Source organism: Manacus vitellinus, unplaced genomic scaffold (genome assembly GCF_001715985.3).
Source record: "Manacus vitellinus isolate BGI_N305 unplaced genomic scaffold, ASM171598v3 scaffold_71_pilon, whole genome shotgun sequence".
NCBI classification, from domain to species: Eukaryota; Metazoa; Chordata; class Aves; order Passeriformes; family Pipridae; genus Manacus; species Manacus vitellinus.
The window spans coordinates 2,328,575-2,351,429 of record NW_021940761.1 but is presented as its reverse complement, the minus strand read 5'-3'; the positions used below and the strand labels follow the sequence as shown (position 1 = coordinate 2,351,429).

Sequence of the window (22,855 nt, the reverse complement as noted above, 5' to 3'; positions counted from 1 at the left end):
TGCTCCAAAGTCAGCAAGAGCTGAATCAGCTTCCAGAAGAGACTGGCCAGTGGGATGGACAGGACTCTGGCCCTGCTGTGTTATTAGAGAAGGTTGGAAGTGAGCAAGTCCAAGAGTTATCCTTTTCTGAAGGACTTCCAACTGAGCTGCAGCAACAGAATGATGCTCAGTGCCACACAAATTTAATTTAAATTTCAGTTACTTAAGCATCACTAGGATACCAGAAAAGTAACACAGTTTTAGATTAAAGGGAATAAACATCTATTTTCCCCAGCCCACAGATTCCCACCAAATTAGTTTACAAGAACAGGGACCTTTCCTAAAGCCATGGTTAATAAGCCTGGATATAACATAGGTAACACAACTAAAACAACACCCCATGTCTCTTTATTTTCTGGGAGAAGCTGCCACACAGAATCCCAGTTCTTTCAGCATAAACCCCAAACTGCACCTCCAAGAAAGCCCAGAGGCCAGTTTTCAACTAAAAGTCAACCTTTTCCCAGGCAGTGTCTGGCTTTGCAGCAGCAGAGCAGCTTCACCTTCTAGTCATTGGTCTGCTTTGTGACAGAGCACCCAAACCACTCCTTTTCCCTAATGCTGTTTCACTTCAGTTTGGACAGTGTCCTACCATGACTGTGACCTGATGCCAAGGAAAAGAATTTTCCCAGCCCTTGTGTCAGTGGAAACCCAGCAGAAAGAGTAAAGAACTGGAGGTTTTTTCTCTTCATCTATTCTCATAAAGATCTTCATTTTTTTACATCTCTGAAATGGAAATTCTCAAGGACTGGAACTTGGCTTTTGTTGATAAGATGATTATTACCCAGAGACACCTGCTTTGTTTGGGATGAAAATATTTATGGACTGGGATAACTGTCACTGAGAGATGGTTATTATATGTCTGCTTGTCAAAGTCTTTAAAACCAGAAAAACAACAATGTTCAGACCAGAAATGCCACAAAGCACGACAAAATTCCATGTACTTTTAAACTTCACCTTCTGCGTGTGACCCCTATGGCAATTAAACCTAACAGCAAACCTTGCACCTCCTGCTTGGCTGTCACAACTTGGATTGCCAAATAACTGAGTTTGCCCCTCCTGAATTCACAGCATCACCCTGAGGAGCCTCATTCCTTCTACCCTGCTCATAGCAATGCTATGGGAAGCACCTTGGGAAAGATGAATTACAAGAAACTCCACTAAGAGCCAGAGAAAACTATCTGCTGAGCACTCATGAAAAATTAATTTAGAACACGTCAGTCATAGGCAATCCAACAGGCATCTAATCTATAGATCTGTTGGCCAAGTTGGCACTGACATCCATCCTTAAGGGGCAGCTTCCAAACAGTGTTTAACTGACCATCAAAGTCTTTAAATGAAGACATCATTTAATATAAGCACTATGTGACTGCTTTGGGGAAGAGGTAACGTGCAACAACGAGAGTATAGTGAATTTACAGGCCTAAAACTAAAAACAGCAAGTGCTGATTCTTTCTGTGTGGTTCAAGCCTCATCCATGCACAGATCCGTGTACAGAAACCTCCCTGTGAAAAACCAGTAACAAGTTCAGCCCTGTAATCAATTTTCAAGCCCTATGCAAGCTGAAGACAACATTTTCCCAGGAAAAGCTCTGAGACAGCAGCACAGCCTGGAAGGGGTAATTTGCAGGTGTCTTTAGCTGCATGACAGGTAACTGCAGATACATCAGCAGAATCGAGCACCGAGTACCTACAGGTCTCCCACCCAACAGCAGCTGTGACCAAAATACCTGACCACAGCAAGATTCAGAGTAGCAAACCAGGCACAGACTGGGACAGTGTCTTTTTTTTTTTTTTCAGTATTAATATTCCCCTATTTTAAAATCCCTCTCTGCGATGCAGCTCTTCAGCCTCACCTGAACACGAGAACATTGGGAGGGACACATGGACTGATGCAGAGCTGAGCTGCTGGCAGGGACTTCCCACATCCAGCGTGTCCTACTACTTTCTTAATTTCATTTTCATTTGGCTTTTTTTAAGTAATACTTTCCTGATGAGCAGTTACTTTTTATGTTTGCTTTTAATCCAGTAACAAGCAGCAGATGCTGACCATTCAAGTGAAGACTCCTGAACATCCAGCTGACCGAGCTCCTTCCCACGGCTGCTGCTCCCAGTGGGTGCTGCACAGGGACAGGAGTGTGTGTGGATGGGTTTTTGGCACACACTGGAGGGGTCTGTGTTAATCATAAATGCAAAAGGCACTCAGCACTTTATGGACACCATCCCAAACATGCTGACAGAACTTCCAATAGACCATTAGGAGTTTTGTATAAGCTGCACATTTCACAAGACAAATTGTCACAAATGTTTTCTCTTAATGCAATTTTTTAAAATCCACTCAGCTGTATGGACAAGTACTTCAGGGAACAATAAACTTCTTTGTTTAGAGCTCTCAAGAAGCTATAAACTACTTCCATAAACTAATTAGAGCAGCTTTCTACAGAAGAATCTTGCTCTTGGAAAGTCCAAATTATGAATCCTTCTAAAAGTGGAAAGAGGGCTGTAGATCCCACCAGGAAGCCATAAAGAGCCCTTTCAAATCATACAGCATTTGTTTTTCCTAAGTACTAGACCTAATAGATCATCAATTCTTTGTTAATTTCTGTGAAAGTAGGTAGGGTTTTGGCAAGTATAAGGTAACAAATACACAATTACAGACACTGAAGGCTCCTCAGAACCTCTTGTGCAGGACAGACCAGCAGCCAGGGCTTGAAAAGTTCCACATGAGTGGAATCACAGAATCATGGAACAATTTGGATTGGTGGGGACCTTAAAGACCACTTAGTTCCAACTCCCCTGCCACGGGCAGGGACACCTTCCACTAGCCCAGGTTGCTCCAAGCCCCGTCCAACCTGGCCTTGGACACTATTCCCAGACACCATCCCCACCCCAGTCACATACAACAACTGCCTGCAGGCACTGGAAATGCCGTTTTTTCCCATTTTTTCCCTAACACGGTGCTCTCTTACCTGAATTTGGTGAGATGTGTAAACTGCTCATGTCCTTGGAGAGGCCGTTGGTTTTGGGGCTGGAAATGGGTGCACAGGCTGACGTGGCTCGGGGTGGCCTCTTCCCAGGGACCTTCACAGTGGTTCTCAGCAAGTCGATTTCTTTCCCGTGAACGTTCTGCATATAGTCCTGGCAAGAGAGACCCAAACCCCAACATCAAACAGGGAGTTCTATAAGCAACAGAATTAACAAACCTGGTTCCATAAGACTTTGGCCCGACATCCACTGACAGCACCCACTGTATGGTTTTCCCCTTCCTTCCATTTTTCTTGATAATCCCTTGCTACTACAATTTATCCCAAAAGTCTGGAGCTTTCTACTACACCCTCAAACTACCAGCTGGAGTCTGGTTTGAGCTACATGTAGGAGTTCACCAGCTAGAAGGTCCCAAACAGAGATGACAAAGCTGAGTGTCCCTCACGAGCACATTTACTTGCGCCTCCTCTCTGCCAGCGTGTTGTGCCCTTATCTCTTCCTCAAATTTGGCTGAAGTGGACCAGCAGGCACAAAAGGGCACCAGCACATAAGGTTTGGCCAATTCCAACTTTGCTTCCTTAGAATATGAGACCCTTCCTCCACCCACACAAGAAATCACAGAAGGGAAAAAGGCATGCAAATTGCATCTGATTAGAGGAAACACTAAAAGCTAGGAGCCAGACCTGGAAAAGGCTTTTGCTAATTCCTGTTTGGAAAGCCCAAATGGGGAAAGAAATGTAAGAGCAAATAGACACATAAAAATGGTGTTTTTATCAGAAAGCAATTGATTAAGGTCAGACAGCCACTAAGGCTGCAATCCTGGGATACATTCAGCAGAGATATTTCCAGGAGAGATGGTGAATGACACCACAAGACACCAAAGTTCTCATTTCCTGGTACACAACGTTGTGGTTACTCACATTCCAGAAAAAGTGCCTGAAACTGGAACAACTATGAGGGCACTAAAAGAAACAAAAGAGATGGTGTCTTACAGAGGACATGCAAGAGGGGACACACAGGAGAGCAAAATCAAGGGTGAAAAGGGACAAGATCACTGCACAAAAGGATATCTGGGTTGTCCAGAGAAGCTGTGGCTGCCCCTGGATCCCTGGAAGTGTCCAAGGCCAGCTTGGATGGGGCTTGGAGCAACCTGGGCTAGTGGAAGGTGTCCCTGCCCATGGCAGCAGATGAACAGGATGGTGTTTAAAGTCCCTTCCAACCCAAACCAGTCTGTGATTCCACGATTAAATATCCCAAGAGGAGAACAGCAGTATGAACTGGTTGGGAAAAGATCTGGGCTGAAGTTCTTGAGTTAAGCTGGAGACCAGGGGAATGGTATTCCTGAGCCACTTCTGTGGGGAGGCAAAAAGTCTTAATTCCTTTTCAGACAGAACCTGATCGCCTCGCAGAGACCTGGGTGACACCGTGGGCACCTGCATGAGCTCAGATGTAACTCCCCCTTGTCCAAGTCATCAGGGTAAGAGTCAGCCAGATGAGAGATGTTAGATGACAGACTGCCTGCACAGACCTGGACACCACCAGAGCACCCATTTCACACGAAAACTCCCGAGTGTACCCCAAACCTGTATCACTGCTGCCACAGTACAGGGAACAATCAGCTCCCTCATCAAGATTCTTTCAACTTTGGCAGCTTTTACAATGCAAATTATATATTCTGCTCAAAATCCATCAAAAACCTGGGACCAGCATTAATTTCTTCCCAGTTAACAGTAATCTGTGATAAACCCCCCAGACTAAGCCATCACATCAGCTTATTTCTCCCTAGCTGAGAAGTATTAACAGTAAAAGGTGGGGCCTGAGCAATTCCTGGGGAGAGGACGGACGCAGAGCTCTGCTGCCAAAAGAAACAAAGGCAATCCATTAAGGAAAATTCCTTTACTAGGTGTTAGACAGAGACGAACAAAAGCGTTTCATCCATAAATTACCAAGTTGGCGGAACTTTCTTGTTCGGTGTCAGTTCTTCGCAAATTAAAATACAATAAGCACAAGATAATTGAGCATTTATTGCTTATGGGCTCTAAAATGAGGCTTAATCAGAGAGTGACTAAAACTCGGCACGTGCTCTTTTCTAATAGACATGTTTTATTTCATGTACAACCACAGAGCGCTCCACTTCCACTGCAGAAGGAGGTGTTTATTCCAGATTCTTCAGATGAAAGGCATGTACGACTTCCCTGCCAGCTCGTGAGATGTGACAGGGCGATATTAAAGCCCTTTTAATTGGGATTGAACCAGGCTTAAGGTGAGCTATAAACCATTTGAGAGAGCAAGTGAATGTTGGCAAACAGAAAATAAATGCGCTGCAGCCGCACCGTTATTAGACCAAAGTGCCCGAGCACAACAGATGCCACGTAGATATTAATGTCAGCTTAAATATTTATGGGGATATATCAAATGTAAATAATAAAGGCTCTTTCATTGTGTGCAGGATGCATAGCGATAATCTGTGCATCCCCCCCGAGGAGGGGGGCCAGGCCCACATTCCCAGCCGGCGGAGGGAGCTCCGTCAGATCCCGCTCGGGGAATAGAACTTCAAACTACAAAATAATGTGGCGGCTTCAGAAGCGCAATGGAGGGTTTGATCAGATTAGAACAGATGAGGGTCTTGCTGTCATCTGGAATATGCTGTGTTAAAGAGAAGACAGCAAGCCAGATTTTGATATGCAAATGGTACAGAGATAACTCCCCAAGATGTTAGTTGTAGAAAATGCTGATCCGAGAAAAAAGGGGAAAAAACCCTTTAACAAGGCATGAGGGTAATTCAAAGCCAAGTACTTTTAAACAGCACTTAACAAGTCCCTAGAGCCCACTCAACAGTGGGCCACCCCAGACGTGCCATCTTCTGCCCCTCAACAGCTTGAAAAAGTAGTAATTGTGAATCCATTTGCATTTTTCTTCTCGACTTGTCCGTGTTCATCACTCAGTAAGGCAGGGGGGAAAAAAAAAAAAATAAAGCAAGCAGCAAAGGCGAGGGACCCCTCCCCAAACATGTGGCTGAGAGGAGAAGCTGGTGCCCTGGTCCCCACACCTTCGCCATCGCTTGTTTTTTACATTTCGCTCCTAATTATGTTGCATCTATCGCCATACACTTAATTAGCTGCATTAATGTGATTTCTTTTCACATAGTCAAGCAATTAAGAGCTATGATTGAGTTTCATTCAATTAGCCTCAACAAACATGCTAATTGATGTCCCAGATGCAAATGAGGTGCAGTGAGAGGAACCTGCCAGCAATCGCGAGCCGTGGCGGGGGGACCGGGGCTGGCTGACAACAGCTCTGCCTCGCAGGGCCCCCCCGGCGGGGGGACACAGCCGGCAGGGCCCCGGAGCTCCCTGCAGGAACGGCGGGCGAGGAATCAAATCAGCGGCGTCCGCGGCTCCCAGGGCGGGCGGGAGCCGGAGCGATCGGATCGGAGCGTCCTCCGGCCCCCGGGCCAGGCCGCGGCTCTCAAGCCGGGCCGCGTGTGCCCGCGCGGGGATGGCCGCGCGGTCAGCGCGAACTGGCAGCTCCATCTCAGTCAGCTGTGGGGCGATGCCGCCGCCGCCAGCGCACCGATCCATCAGTGATCCCCCAAAACGCGCTCCCCGCGTCCATTCCCATCGCTTTTCATCCCCAGGTCACCGGCAGCGGCTCCCGTGCGGTGCCGCAGAGGTGTTAATTTGACTACTCAAGGCCATTGACCATTATCTACTGACTAAACAAACTGCTAAAACATCAGGGGAAAATCAAAACCGCCGCACTGACTGAAGATGACACCAAGTATCACTTGACAGCACTACGAAATGAATTGCCTTGAGTAAGAAAGAAACGATGTGCCATGACACAGAATAATGTAAAGTAAAATTACTTCAGTTCTGCTCTTAATACGGCTCTCTGTTTACAACAGCAGAAATTAATTTCACCAATTAACTGAGCAGAAGCCTTTCAGACATGCAAATTGAGCAAACGGGTATGATCATGTTTTCTAAACAGACCCACCAAAAACAGTCACTGCTATTTCGGGGCCCCCTTTTTATTTCTGAGCACCAGCGGTTGTTAAATTTGCTGCCACACACCGCAGTGACTTCTGACGGCCCTCAGAGCTGGAGAAGACGCTCCACCGAGGGCCACGAGCTGAACCCAGGCTACCTGGTGGTTCCGGCCCAGAACACTGACAGCAGGCAAACATCTCCACTTCCACAGCCACACTCAGGGCTGCTGCCGCCTGCTTGGCCCCGTTTTCGGGCAGGAGGGACACATGGATCAGACTGAGGGAAAGGCAGAATGTGCTGGCTGCTGCTTCCATGAAGCTGGGACACAAACTCACATCGTTCAGGTCTATCACAGCCATCTCAAATACCTCAACTAAAGGACCACTGAGTGTGCAGCCATAAATTCATCATCAATAAATGGTTTGGGCTGCAAGGGACCTTAAGGAGACCTTCCCATCCCACCCCCTGCCGTGGGCAGGGACACCTTCCACTAGCCCAGGCTTCTCCAAGCCTCGTCCAACCTGGCCTTGGACACTTTCAGGGATCCAGGGGCAGCCACAGCTTCTCTGGGCAACCTGTGCCAGGGCCTCCCCACCCTGCCAGGGAAGGATTTCCTCCTAAAATCCAATCTAAATCTATCCTCCCTCAGCTGAAGCCATCCCCCGCTGTGCTATCAACAGAGCATGGTTGCTCCCTAGGGCCATCCTTAGCTTAAAGGCATGGCTCAGGTTAGTTATCAAAACCATGGATATCAAAAAGGTTTCACATCGTGGCACTGGGTGAAAGGGTTTCAAAGCTCACACTGAAACCACCCACCTGGGCATTGCCATGTGTCATAACACTGAAATTTAAAAAACTACCTGCTCCCTCCTAGAGGGTCTCCCCACATGTTTCTCCCACAAGATATGAAAGGAGAGACCCTCTGAGAGCAGTGACTTCCCGTGGCTATAACAGTACACAGCTATGAATATCACATTTTTTTTTTCCTTTTCAGCTATTCAAATCTCCCAGAAGCTTGTTTTTCCAAGGAAAAGGTCCAGGCCTAGAATCCTTCCCAGTTCTGTCCCTGGTTTGCACTGTGCTTTTGATGAGCTTCTTCCCCATCCCTAGAAGTGTTCAAGGCCAGGTTGGACGGGGCTCTGAACAACCTGTTCTAGTGGAAGGTGTCCCTGCCCAAGGCAGGGAGTGGAATGAGATGAGCTTTAATGTCCCTTCCATCCCCAACCATTCCATGATTCTATAAAAACCACCTGCACTTCACGGCAGTTTCCCCCCACCATTCAATTGGGCATAACACTCCTAAGGCTCCACTTACTGAGGTTGAAATAGTGTTTCCTGATCTGAGGTGCAATAAAAATTATTATGGAAAAGAAAGTTTATGGTTGCACCTCTGGATGACGTTTTAAAGACTGAGTGCAGCGTATTTTTTGAAAGACAATTCCAATCCTGTGAGATGACCTATAGGACCCACAAAAGCTATTGTTCACCCTCATCAGCAACAGCCAAACCCTCTTCCCCCTGAAACGGGAGCAGAGCAGGAAACGGAAGGAGCCCTGACTTTTGTGCCTCTCTGTGGCAGTCAGACATTTTTATGGCGAAACACCGTCTGGAAAAGATGCAAAACAAAATTGCTAAACTGCAAAAAGAAGAAAAGGAAGGGAGGGGGGGAGAAGAAAAAAAACAAAAGGCCCCCTTCCCTTTGCTTATTGAGTTCAAAGGCATAACATGCAGCACCCTGCAGCAAATGGGAAGCTACACTAATTTTAAAGCCATAAAATGCTATAAAGTGCCCTGCGGGGCAGGACTACACTGAAGCTAGTTGCACCTAAATAAGCCATGGTTCATTTACTTCGCAGCTTAGCCTAATGTAATCATCAGTGGATTCCTAGCCTAGAGTTGTAACAGGCAAATAGCCGCTGCCGCCGAGGCGACACTCCCAGCCATGGAGGGGCTGCCGCCACACTGCTGTTGATTAGAAAATTTTTCAGTTTTGACAAGCCCTTAATGAACATAAATCGCTCCTTGATTGGTTTCCATTTGGGGCCACAGGCACACCTCAGAAAAAACAAAAGTCTCCCAAGCCCTCACCCTCCTGCTTCCCAGGAAGGACCTGAGCCACGGACCGACCGCCGGGTTACGAGCCACGGTGGAATATACTCATCAAATGGTGCTGGGGAATTAGCCACCCCCCCCTCGCATATAAACACGGGGGTAATGCCACTCAGCTTCATAATACATAGTTAATCTTAAGAAAAGCAATGAAATGTTATTTTCTGAGGAGAACAGAGGAATGAAAAGGCATTCTGGAAACCACTGATCACCCTAAAGCGCTGTGTCCTGGCAAAAAGAAGGTCATCACCAATCTGTTTTATTCACATTGGGAATCAAGAACATTAAATTTCAGTAATAAAAAGCATTGCCTATATCTATACTGCAGTGTTTATCTGCTCCATCAATGTTTCGGGGGCAGGGGATGAAGCTGGGGCAACACTTGGAACACAACAGCAACAAAACACTGGTCTTTCTGTAAATGGATCACTCATTTTCATAAAATTTTAAGAAAATTCTTCCCTCTGCACTTTGCCTCTCATTAAGCCTTTGTAAAGAGAGCTGCTGTAAAAGACAAACCAGAGTTTTACCATCCTGAGTAATTTATGAAGCATTTACACCCACAGCAGTTCGTTTGGCTGGACAGGAAGCTCTCATCTTATAAACACCCCTGACTAATTAATGGCTTGGTTTTTGCCATTTAAATTGCAACTCATTCTGATCCCAAGAATTTTCCTTGACTTTCTGAAGAGAGAGCAGACGGATATGATGCTGAAATGTGCGTCTGCTCCAAGTTTGCACAGCTCTGCCACAGCAGTGCTGTGGTTGCCACATTACTGACTGTCGGTTCCCTCTAGGGCAGAGAGACCTCGACGCATCAGAGATGGGCCATCACCAACCCCATGAAGTTTAACAAAGACAAGTGCTGGATTCTGCACCTGGGATGGGACAACCCTGGATGTACAGACAGACTGGGAATGAGAGCTGGAGCGGACGAACCTTGTAGGTCCCTCCCAACTCAGGAGATTCTGTGATTCTAAGATCTTCAGTTTTACATTTTTCTCCCAAGTTGATCTTCACTCCATTGCATCATTCCCATGAAAATAATAAAGAAGCTTTCCAGGAAGTTCTAACGGGACCGAGCGATCTGTACAGCCACACCACTTCATAGATGCCTCTTCTGCTGTTTCATGTTTGGTATCTTTACCCCCAAAAAAGTGACAGCAGCTTGATTAGCACCTATTTTTTCTATAAAGGTTGGTTATCCTCTACTTATTGCTACAAGCCACATAAATCATATATAAACAAAACATGTAATAATTAAGAAAGGAAAGCTCTGGGAAATGTCAGTAATACTGTTAGAAAGGAGAATGTTGCTCTGAATACGGCTTTGAGGAAAAGGCTTCCAGGAAGAATGCAAGTTGTGGTGGGTACTAAGATCACCATCTCATCACCATCATGGTAATCAGCAATTACTATACACAGATTTTGTAACTGTGCCTATCATTCATTTTTTCTATCCTAACCAATGTTTTAGGCATGTTAATGGATGCAACAGTAACTACAATAAGAACTTACACATGCTCCTGATTTATCTTCATCAATACTCAAACTGTAGCTCTGCGGCATTTTCTTTGCTCACTACTCTTTCAGGAGGCAGAGCTACATCTTTTGTGAAAAATAACACAGAATTACGGAACGGTTTGGGTTGGAAGGGACCTCAAAGCTCATCTCATTCCACCCCCTTCCCCTAGAGCAGGTTGCTCCAAGCAGGTGTCCAACCTGGCCTTGGACACCTCTTTTTGTCAGTCCAAGTCTATGTTTACCAAAGCCTAATCTGAGGATTAGCTGTTGATAGGAAAGGTCAGTTAGAAGGGCTTCCAGAGCCAGCTAATATCCAGCTTTACATTCCTGGGAAGCAAAACCAGGGGGGAAAAAACAGGCACACAGGATGGTATTCTAGAAATATGTAAGGGCACGAATATTTCTGTTCAAGCAACACAAACAACACACTTGGGAGCTACTGAACTGCCTGAGGTAATGCAGCCCTGGAAACAAGGCTGAGCTGAAACGATGGCTGGGGGGGAGATATTCCTGACTGGGAAGGCTGGACCCAGCTCCCAGTGCCGAGTGGCCACCACACTGCTCTCTGAAACATGAGGAGAGTTGGAATACTTGATTTGCAAGCAGGTTTTCTGTTCCCAAATAATTCGGGAAAATCATGTAAGAGCTGATAACAACACAAAATGTCAACTGCAGCTCTGAGAAAAACACTGAGTATTGTGGGACCTGAGGAAAGTGAATGGAGCCACAACACTTCAGATACCCGCACAGAGGACATTCTCAACAGCCTCCCATTTCTCACTGAGACCACTTTTCCTGGAGGAAATGGCCAAGCAAAGAAAGCTCAAATGACACCTGAAGTCTTAAAAGAATTTTACAGGGTCTGGGGTTTTTTAGGGTTTTCTGAGAAGATGCGTCCATATAATTTATTGTTGAAGCTCCTGCACAAAGTTTAACCTGCTGTTGGATCTGACTCCTTACCGGGCTGAAATGCTGCCTTTTTAAAACAAAGCATCCAGTATATTTGAGGATAGAACAGCACTGCTGGTGCTCCCTCCAAGGGGGCTCATGCTGCTCACCCAGCCAGCACTGCATTTAAGGAAGGGTTTGGAACTGTGGCTCCCCTTGGATGAGTCGGGCAGATCAGGTGAATCTGCACACCTTTCAAGGAAATAAAGATATATTTCCCCCCCTGGATCACAGTTACAATCCCCAGACCAGTGAGGAGGAAGGTTAAAGACTGCAGCAAGCAAACACCAACCCTGCCGTGTAGACACAAGGGGTTTATGTACCAGGTGTGTTCTATATGGGCATGACACCTTCCTTCTCACTCATTTAAGAAGCTGTTCTTCCCCCACAAGGAGGAAGCTTTTATTTGAAAAGCACTGTGCTTTTATTTGAAATCAAATCTAAACCAGACAATATACAAAGGGGTAAACTGCTCTTACCAAAAAGGCTGGTTTCAGCCTTTTTTTCCCCCCTTTCTTCTTTTCATAAATGAGGGGCAGAGATAATGATGATGAAGATACAAGAGCAGAAAATGGACATCCACAGCCAAAGCTTTGTCACGTGCTGCCCTGTGGCACGATGGCAACCTCTGGCAGACAGACAGTGGTGAAACACGCTCAGCTATTCATCAGGAGAAGCTGAGATAAAGCAGCAGTGCTGCCCAGCAGGTATCCTGGTGAATACATTCCGGGAGCCCTCGCTCATGGCATTCTGCCATTAAAAGCCAAGAGATGCCGCAACAAATTCCCCCGGGACCCTTTGGGAAGGCTGACGTGGAATTTGCCGGCCAGAATTTTAGTCATCCCCTCCACGGCTCTGCTCCAGAAGCCCAAGATGAATAGGGAGCTCTGGTGAACTTTGAAGCCTGAGGGTCAAAGTTCTCTCTCATTATCCCCACCATTTTCTGTCGGCAGAGCTCCTCAGCCTCCCCAGGGACGGGAAGGTTTGAGGCTCTTGAAAAAACCTGACATGACCAAGTCAGAAAACAGTAGGGTGCTTATGTACATATATTTTTCTTTCCCCGTTTTCCTCTCCCCCCACTTCCTTGAAAAGAAAGGACAGGGATTGAGCTATTGTGTCAAACATCAACCTGGTGGCATCAGCAGTCCCTCATTTAGCTGGCACAATGCCGCCCTCATTTCAATGCGCTGCCCTGCCAAACAGGCCTGACCCTCCCAGGGACACCTCCTCTGCAAGAAAGGGCCTCATTTGATTTTTCACTCCCCACCCCAAAACCTTTCATTCTGTAGCCAGTCCTTTCAAGGAGGATGTCACTCCCGATTCCTGCAATACATATTTTCTAGGCTAAGAACTCTCCTTCGTGCCTGAGCCGCCACTGACCGATCTGACAGAGACAACTGATCCACCTGTGGCCAAACCTCCAGCAATATTTAATACAGTGCTTGCTCTCAGCCATTAAATATTGAAACTGGTCCTCCCAACGCAGGTGTTATGTTCTGACTCAAACCACAGGCTGGACAGACTAAATTACCTTCTAAATTTACTTCTCCTGCTACCACTAGAGGCCCACCTTTCGCTCCAATTAAAAATTCACTCTGGAATTAAAATGGCAAGATTTTGATTAACTAAAATAGCCTGCACATTTGAAACGACCCAAATCTAAGTGGTCAGAATAGAGCCAGGCTTTATACAAGCTTAGGAAACTGACTTCAGATGGTTAGCAAAAGCTCTTTTCTTCACTGCTATTTAATGGGATAGTTGGTAGGAATAAGGCCCTGATTTCTCAAAACAACGTAAGAAATTATCCCAAACAGCAATGCAAGTACACTATTAAAAATTCAGCAGTGTCTTTGGCTTTGCTGTGCAAAAAAGCAACAAAAGAATTACCGAAAAACAAAAAACTTGCAAACCCAAACCAGAAACACATTATCAGAGTCCTGTCTGGGGGAAAAAACATTCACCTGGCAATGCCCAAGAGGAAATGGGGACATTCCTGCCTACTAAGTTTAGCACAAACTGTACTGGGGTGTGACTGAGTTAAATATCTGTGGTTACGTTAGAAACCCCTCCGACCCACGCACGGAGACAGAGCCCTGTACCACCTTCTTGGGCTGGGGGGGCATGGTGGGGGATGGAGGGAAACAATTACAGCCCAGTAATTACTTCTCCTTTAAATGGATTCTTCCTAACCTCCGATGGATTTACCTCTAATCTCAAAGTAATTACGTGTAACCTCAATGGATTCTCACTCTGGGGGAGATGCTGCAGCTCCAGGGAAGCCTGTGGAGAAGTTCTCTATTGTCTGCAAGAGCAATGAAAAACTAACACGTGCATGGCACTGCCAGGAACAATAGAGCCCTTCCACAACACCAGGAAGAGGCCAGACAATGGCACCTTGCCTCCTCCTGATGACACAGAGCTGGCCAACACAATCCCAGGGAAACTCCGTCGGGAGCTCCGTGGGGACTGCCCCAAAGGCACACAGCACCTGTGCCTCCCTTCTGGGAGCAACACCAATACATGATTTGGGTATTCCAGCACTACTTCACAGCAGAATTACGCACATTTAGAGGCACTAAGAGGGGCCAAATCAGACAGAAAAGACTTGAACTACATCCCACAAAGGAGCAGTGAAAACCTTGCTCCAGAACACAGGGGCTGAGGGAAAAGGGGTTCTGAGGGAACCTGCCTGGAAGCTACTTGTCATCTAATTTACTAAACAGTTTTTAAGAGACATGGATCTGACATCAGAAACTAGAGCAAAGCATTGTTATGGCAGGACCCGAGACTACGAAATCCTGTGTCAAGCCAGAGAAAGTGCTAATATTCCACAGTCAAGGAACAGCAAAGTTGTGCAAGCACAGCATCCATGTGGCCAGACACGTAGATGTGACACCTGGGGACATGGTCTAGTGGTGCTTCAGCAGTGCTGGGTTAATGGTTGGACTCGATGACCTCGGAGGTCTTTTCCAACCAAAATGATTCCATGGTTTCATGCTCCTCAGAACCACCCATCCGAAGCAAAAGTTTCCTGCCAGTTCCAGGTGCAGGTCTGTAACCCTCAGAGCTTATAAAAAAGGCATCTGATCCAAACCTTGATTTTCACTCCTTAATGGAAAATTGCCCGAGAGCTCAAAATGTCGCCAACAGGTTTAGGAACAACTGGCCCTAAAAATGTTATGAGTGGCCACCCTATAATGTTCATATATGGGATGATGATAAAACATAAGACCAGATATAAAGACCTTAGTGAGGGTCACACCATGGGTTTTGGGGTCCTGAGTCAGACCCCTGTGCTCCTTCCATCCCCAAATCCATATCCAGGGATTGTGTCACAGGCACTGAGAGAGACAGACAGCATCCTTGGGACAACAGATGTCTCAACATGGAAAAGCTGTGTAGAACATGTCTTAATAGCTAAGTCATTTCCAAAAGGCTGCTCAGAACTACTCTTGAATAAACCACAACCACTGCACACTGACTAAGACCTCTCCTCACTCTTTACTACATCTAGGAAACTTTTTCTTATAAAAGGTTTCTGTTTTTTAATCCTGGGATCAACAATAAGTCCATAAAAGAACCAGAAGAAAATAAAGACTTAGACTGTTTCAGCTGCCTCTTGGGACACAAAGGAGCCTCATTCCCAGGGGATTCAGAGGAACTGGACTGTTCTCAGACTTGCACCAGGGAGTTTTATTTCAGATTATGGTTCTTTGAGAGGGGGGGGAATGAAGAGAGAGAAAGAAGTTCCCCCACCAAAGGGGGCTGAAGAAATCCCTGTCTGACACTGCTTGCTGAGGGCCTGGTGCTGCTGAACACCCAGACATGGTGTACTCACGTGTAAGCTCGGGTGGTAGGTCAGCACCCCGTTGTCACACAACGTCACGTACTTCTTCTTCCACTCCTTGTTCAGAGACTTGCCACTCCTCTTCAGCAGCATTCCCTGGGAGGGGGAGAGAGGAAAGGTTAAATATTCTCTGGCCAATGCACACCTACTTAAGACACAGCAAGAGACACCATTGCCAGCATTTTCAGATACACTTTCCTCTGCAGTTACTCGTCCTCCCCTGCCCCTCCCATGAGGCACGTTGCCTCCATCAGCAGCTTCACTGTTTGCCATTCAGGAGGAAAAGCTGTCCAACACCAAGCCAGAAGGCATTCCTAAGGAATCATACAGTACTTTGGTCATGGAAAGTCTTACTGGAATGTCCACGTGGAGACACTATGGACACAGATACACCAGTGCCAGGGATACAAGCAGACGCTTCATTGAATCATAACCAGGAATCTAAACCAACACAAACTTCAGTTCTCTAATCCCCATAAAATGAGTTTTTCCCTTCTCATTTGCCAAGGCAATTAAAATAAAGGGAAGTCAGAACACAGAAAGATGCCCTAAAAAGCACGGTGCTTCCAACTGCCATGGAGCTGTTCTTGTCAAAGCAGGCTAAAGCCTTGACAGCAAGTTCTGCTGTTTGTCTTCCCATTAAACGTGGAGCTTTATGAAGTCTCTGCAGAGCCGATCCCAAAGCCAGGAGGGGACACAGGCCAGCTCTGCCCAAGTAGAAGTCCTCCAGAGCAAGCAGAATTCCAGATGTTACAGCTTCCAGCTGAAGTCCCTCACCACTCTCCATACAACCTAACAAGTCTCCCTGTGCAACATCAGGGATGACCCCAGTGGAAAAGCCCCACTCACACCTGCCTGCTCCTGGCCAGGCACTTGGGACACAACTTCAGAGAGGAACCCTTCCCAACTCAACCCAACCTGTGCATGGGACCGTGGAGAGAAGCTCGTGCTGGGTCCCTGAATTACACAGTGGCACAAACTCCCAACTCTCCAGCTGCCTGGGGATCACATCTTCATTCTCCTGTGCTGTTCCTTGCCAGAACTGGAACTTTTTCAAGGAGAATGGGGCTCCTGCACCGCCTCCTCACAGAAGCTCCCGCGGCACAGCCCAATTACCGTGTGCCAGTGGGGACAGACGTTGTTTTCTTCTATTAAAAAATGAAAGCTTGTTTCTGCCTTTGACTCGCCTGTTTGTCTATAGGAGGTGATCCGTGGCTTCACCTTTCCCATCTTTCATACCTCACCTGCAGCACGTTCGCTGCCGTTCAGGGGGACCCAATTCTAGTTAGTGCTGTGCCGTGGGGATCAAAAATTACACTTTCCCTGCACTGGTTTGTTCTTCAGACCTTTTAATGGCGAAAAAAGCAGTAAGGAACACAATGGTGATCTTTTTTTTCCCCCCTCTGCCTTTTTTTTTTTTTTTAAGTTTCGAACAAAATAAAGTTTATATACTTCACACCTTTTAACTGTCCCTTTGCCATACAGACAACATGTAATTACTTCCATAATTATCAATTCATGCCAATTATAAACTCAATAAATAGTAAACACCTAACACGGTCATGATTTTTAGTACACAGAAGCTTTGCTACTATCTAGGTGTGAATTCTGACACTCTAGCTATGGATCTAAATGAAGAAATTTATTCAAAATGAGGTTTCACCATACTTTTAAAGTGGAATTCTGTGCTTGATGTAAAAAAAAATCCAGATCAGCATTAGATATGAATGATGTACCTATTTGTGTGCCTAACTAACAAACCAGGTTTCCCAATCCATTTCCTTCAGGCATTCCTATAGCAAACACATTCATTTTCACATTATGTGAGAATTAAAGGTATCTTAAAGTACCTGGAGAGGAAACTGCTCTGAATACAAGAACTTGGTGTTATAGAGTGAAGTAGCCCATATAAACCACATTTTCCCCCCCAGGGCCACCAATTTGTGATAATTTTATAGAATGATCTGGAGAAATGGTCTTAGAATCGGAGTTTATATCAGCTATAAATGCACTTTAACATTAACCAAATTTTAAAAAAATAAATGGCCCTGATATGACAAGAAATGTTCCTTTAAAGAAAAAGCCCTTTCCTTCAGTCACTTTATGTCTAAATCACATCAGATACTGTGCCTGGGAAATGAGTTCCACGGGTTCCCACTGACCTCTGGTACCTCCGAGGCAACTGAGAGGCAGCTTGGGCATGTCCCCAGTCCCCACCAAAGAGGTCCCCACGTACACAGAACACACTGCAAAACCCACCTTTGGTCCCCAAGCTGAGCAGTAAGAGACCCAGGCAATCTCCTACTTCCAAATACCCATTTTTTTTTGGTCTAAATAATCTCTGCCTCAAGTTGTTATTAACTGATAACATCATTTTTCCTAATTTGCATGAAACCTTTCATTTCTTAGTCTTCCATCTGCAGTTGGGTGTAGCTGACCCAAAGCCTCCAGGCTCAACACTGAGAATTTAACACCTCCAACTTCCACACAAACTGGGAACAATTTCACAGTTCTTTTTTTTTACCACCTTCCCTCCAAAATTGCAATTCTGTGTCTAACAGAGGAATGGCTTCTCCTACCAGACTCCTCCAGCTTGTATTTTTAAGGAGCCAGAGGAAAAAGGCTCCAACTGGAATGCACGGACCTCCCTCCCCAGGTTTTGCTGGAGGAACACAAAGCAAACAGAGGAGCTGCCTGGACGTTCCACCAGTTCTTTATTAGTAATGTGTGTGCTACGTCTACTCCCAGGAGGTCATTGCAAGCCAAAAGCAATGTTAAGTGTACAAGCTTTAAATAACTTACAAAGTTAATGTAATGAATGTAAGTGTGATCTGAAATCCATCACTCAGTGGCTTGCTGTAGCCTCAAGCTGTGATAAAACACCACTCATAAATTTATATTAAAACTCTGTTCGATAGCAATTATTTACCAACAAAGATTTATTGATTGCATTTGCTGTTAGAGGCTGGGGCCTTAACTGAGTCAATCAGCTTACGCCGCTGAGCTCCGGGGCACCCGCACGAGTTACAGACTGCCAGTGGCTCTGCATCCCAACAGCTCCGTGGGAGCAGCAGCAGCTAATGAAAGGCCGCCAGCACTGCATTGATTGGAGTCAAGGTGGATAAAAAACAACATCCCAACTCCAGCCAAGGGAGCACCACACACAACACACCCGGCTCACCTGAGCTCGCAAAACCCGGCTGCTGCAGACACTGCCAACCCTGCCAGCTCAGAGCACAAACCAGCACCCCTGGGACACAGCCACACATTTGTTCTATGGAAATACGCGGGGTCTTAAACAGCAAATTAGCAGCATTTTAAAAAGTGGCCTCCCGAAGTGGCTTCATGCCCCATCGAAGATGCTGGTAGGTGAGAAGCCCTGAAAATGGCCTTTGAAGGGAGCAGAGCCAAGACTGGACCTTCAGGACAAGGAAATATGGTACTCCCAAGGCTGGCGGTTGGAACTAGATGATCTTTAGGGTCCCATCCAACCCAAACCGTTCTGTGGCTCTAACGGTGTCTAATTTCTTTCAGAAGTTCATCCCACTGCCACAGCTGTGGTGTGAACTTCTGCCAGCCTCTCCTTTCTTCCCTTCCCTGATTTTTAGCCCACCCCGCACTGTTACTCTGCTGCTGTTCTGACACAATGAAACAGGTAATCTCACACTTAGTCATTAACAGTGTAAATTCCTAATTTTCCACTCAGGTCTGTAGTTCTCACAGCCATGATCAGCAGCCAGCACTGCTAGGAATTTTCTAGGAATCATGTGCATCCTGTTCACAAAAGAAAAACTCAGTTCATCAGAAAAATCTTCCCTCAAGTAAGGCTAAGGGCAGCCACTCAGCCAGGATCACAAACTAACTGTTACATATAAATTCTGGACAACAAAACACTTCCTTTAAATGCAGTAACATGGGCAACAAATGCTGCTGAATCCTTCAGGATTGCATGACCAGCCAACTCTGCACAGTCTGTCCAGCACCACTGGGACCAGTCTAGGTCATCCTAATAATAAACAAGAGAGTAATTCTTAACTGTTATTTCTTGCTTCCAGAAGATTTAACTGTAACAGGTTTCCAGCATTAGAGTCCATTTAAGCTCATGGCAGTCATATCATAACATCACAGAATCCCAGAATGGTTCAGGTTGGAAAGGACCTTAAAGTTTAGCTCATTCCACCCTCTGCAATGGGCAGGGACATCATCCAGTAGACCAGGTTGCTCTCACTTCAACAATGAAATCTGAGCACACACCGAAGGATACAACTAACCCTCTAGGAAATAAACTGCTGAAGATTCCCAGAGCATTTGGAATCCTTCCATACAAATGTAACTTGTTTTCGCTGTTTCACAAAGTTAGGTCTTTTCTTCCCCAGGAATTTAAGGGAATGCTCCTTGGTCTTCTGGTCAGTGAGATATGAAGCTGTTTTAAGTTTTTACACTTGGAAACCTGTAGCAAATATCCCTCTCCCTTCCAGTACCGAAAGGGGGCTTATAAAAGAGGGAGAGGCACTTTGGACAAGGGCCTGGAGTAACAGGACAGCGGGGAATGGCTTCCCATTGCCAGACGGCAGGGATAGATGGGATACTGGGAAGGAATCCTTCCCTGGGAGGGTGAGAAGGCCCTGGCACAGGTTGCCCAGAAAAGCTGTCATTGCCCCATCCCTGGAAGTGTCCAAGGCCAGGTTGGACGGGGCTTGGAGCAGCCTGGGACAGTGGAAGGTGTCCCTGCCCATGGCAGGGGGTGGAATGGGATGGTCCTTAAGGTCCCTTCCAAGCCAAACCAGTGTGGGATTCTATGATCTCCTACAGTGACAGGGCACAACTGGGGATCAACTGAACCACAAAACAAAGGCTACAAGAAACTGAAGTGGCTCTGAAGACATGTGAGAACAGGCAACCTCAAATATTCTCCAACTTCAGTATCTAATTATAACATTGCAAAAAAAATTCCCTAAAACCCCCAAATATTCTTAACTGCATCCAGGCACATGGAAAGTTCCCCCCCCCCCTTCCATAAAACCTGACTCTACAGTAGCAGCAGTTTCACTACAAAGTCAAAGATGCTTCCACACAGAGGAAACTATGCAAATTTATGTTATGCACTTTTAGGACAAAATGAAATCAGAACATTGCACCCAATTCTCTTTTAACATTCCCTAAACACAAGGCAGTAACACTGTGCAGCAGGTAATTACACCATGAATGGTTACCTAATGCTGAGGCTGATCAGCCACAATTTCCATCTGGAGACAAAGAACAGAGAGGATCTAACATCTAACTTGGAGCAAAAGATAATGGCTTTGCTCAAACTTGAAAGACAATCAACCTCCAACTCATTATTTTCCAAGCTCTCTGCACACAAGCTACGAAGGAAAATTAGAAAGATGTACTGAAAAAATCCCAGTGCTGATGAAGCAAGTTTTACAGTGCATCACAGCCCCGGCAACTGTCACCTCCAACAAAGGACAGCTACCAAATTCCTGCGTGGAACATCAGCATGAGGGAGATGGTAAATGGGAAGAACAAACTTAGTGTTCACTGTTACTGTATTTTTAATTTTAATCCCAGACTGGTTTGGGTTGGAAGGGACCTTAAAGCTCATCTCGTTCCACCCCCAGCCACTAGCCCAGGTTGCTCCAAGCCCCGTCCAGCCTGGCCTCGATTAACGATTGCTCACAGTTCCTCCGACAGGCAGCAAATGATTTTACGGGAAGTTCTCACAACAGTCGCGGCAAAAAACAACATGGGACACATGGTTGAAGGACAGAGACACTCAGCACAGCAGGAGACTTGGAATTGCAGGCTATCCAGAGCTGGAAGGGACCCACAAGGATCATCCAGTCCAACTCCTGGCCCTGTACAATCCACCCCAACAATCCCACCATGTGCCTCAGACTTCTTGAGTTCTCCCTCGATTGGCAGCTTTGGGAACAGGGCACTCTTCCCTTGAGCTACATTTATACACTGCAAACTCTCCACTTACTATACGTCCTCCCTATGGAGTAGAACAGGTAATTGAAGGACTGGCACGTCTCTCACTCTAACCCTGGATTACCACTCTGAACAGGGCACAGCACCCAGCAAGTCAAAATATTTTCCTGCCCTGCCGTAGTTTCTGCCCGCGTTGCCTTCTGAGGCTTCTTCTGCTTACCCTGGATTGTTAAAAAAAAAAGACAAAAAAAATCCCAGCCCTTAGTAACGTGCAGGAGTCGGTTTATTAACCCCTTGGCACTGGCAGCTGTGGTTTCCCTGACACTGTCTCAGCACTGATGCAAAATGCACCGCGATGCAAATCATCCTCCCGCTGCCCAAGGGAGCAGGATGCCAAGGGCTCTGGCTCAACTCCTGCCTCTTGCACGGCCACAAACGAACCCTGCATCCACACCAAGCACAAACACCGCTCCTCAAACTGAACTCTAAGGAAAAACAATGCTGGGAAGCACGTTCGGTGTGAGCAGACACGACTGAGTGGCACAGTTAATTTGGGAAAGGCTCCAGCAGCAGAAATGTTCATGGCAGGGGAAATGGCTGAAGGGTCAGGCATGAAAAAGAGGCAACAAAACAGTTATTTCCCTTAAGAAACAAATGCTGGGTGTTGAGTGTCGGGTGGGTGACACAAAATAAGGAATTATGGTGCAGGCATTACAACTTCTAGGGAGACAATCTGCCTTCCATTCCCTGGACCCTGAAATTCTCTTTATCACATTTCATATCAAGTAGGGGTTTGGTGGGGGGGGGCTGGAAGGGGAGAAAAACCATGAAAAGCTTAAAACCCAATTTTAACTTTCTCTCCTGACACTATAGTGTTTCCATAGAAACATCAGGAAGACCACTTAAGAGCAGCTTTTTTTTTGTAGCCATGTTTGGCACCATACCCCTCCCCTGGACAACCTATTATTTCACAAATGGATGCTTTTTGCAGCTTGTTCTGTGCAGGCTCCGATGAAGGGGGGAAAGAAAAAGAACCCTGGATCTTTAACCAGTTCCCTTGTGGCCCCCTCCCTTTTTTGTTGGTAATATTTCTGTCATTCTGCCGGGGTATCTGGTACAAAGGGTTACACTTTAATTGAGCTGTCAGCATCTCCAACAATCCTATAAAACTCCGATTATGCACGGCGGGGTTAGTGACACACTTGTTATTGTGGATGCCCTATTTGCTAAACCCGGGCCCCCCCCTCGCAGGTCACCTCACCCACGCGACCTTCCTGTCATTAGCCGTGTCTATTCCTACCTCACCGCTGTGAAAATCACACAAGCCAAGGCTTCAAAGCCCTTGCCAGGACTGAATTCGACCAGGAGCTAATCACCCACAAATCCAGCTCAAATGGCAATAATTGGCTAAACTGCTCACCTCTCCAGAGCTCAGCAGTAATTTGGGATAATAAAGAAAAGAATTATTCAGCTAACTGCCC

At 46.2% G+C, this 22,855-nt stretch overlaps 1 protein-coding gene across 4 annotated transcripts in view; it reads right to left on the bottom strand.

Moving 5' to 3' along the window:
* The window catches only part of AGAP1 (ArfGAP with GTPase domain, ankyrin repeat and PH domain 1), a 280,544-nt gene that overhangs the window by 104,422 nt on the left and 153,267 nt on the right, over positions 1-22,855 (bottom strand). For all 4 annotated transcript variants that reach the window (XM_018084483.3, XM_029964414.1, XM_029964416.1 and 1 more), the window contains 2 exons: positions 15,432-15,536; positions 3,005-3,173 (listed from right to left, as the gene is read on the bottom strand). In XM_018084483.3, the coding sequence (XP_017939972.1) occupies positions 3,005-3,173; positions 15,432-15,536 (274 nt within the window). The remainder of the gene's footprint in view (positions 1-3,004; positions 3,174-15,431; positions 15,537-22,855) is intronic.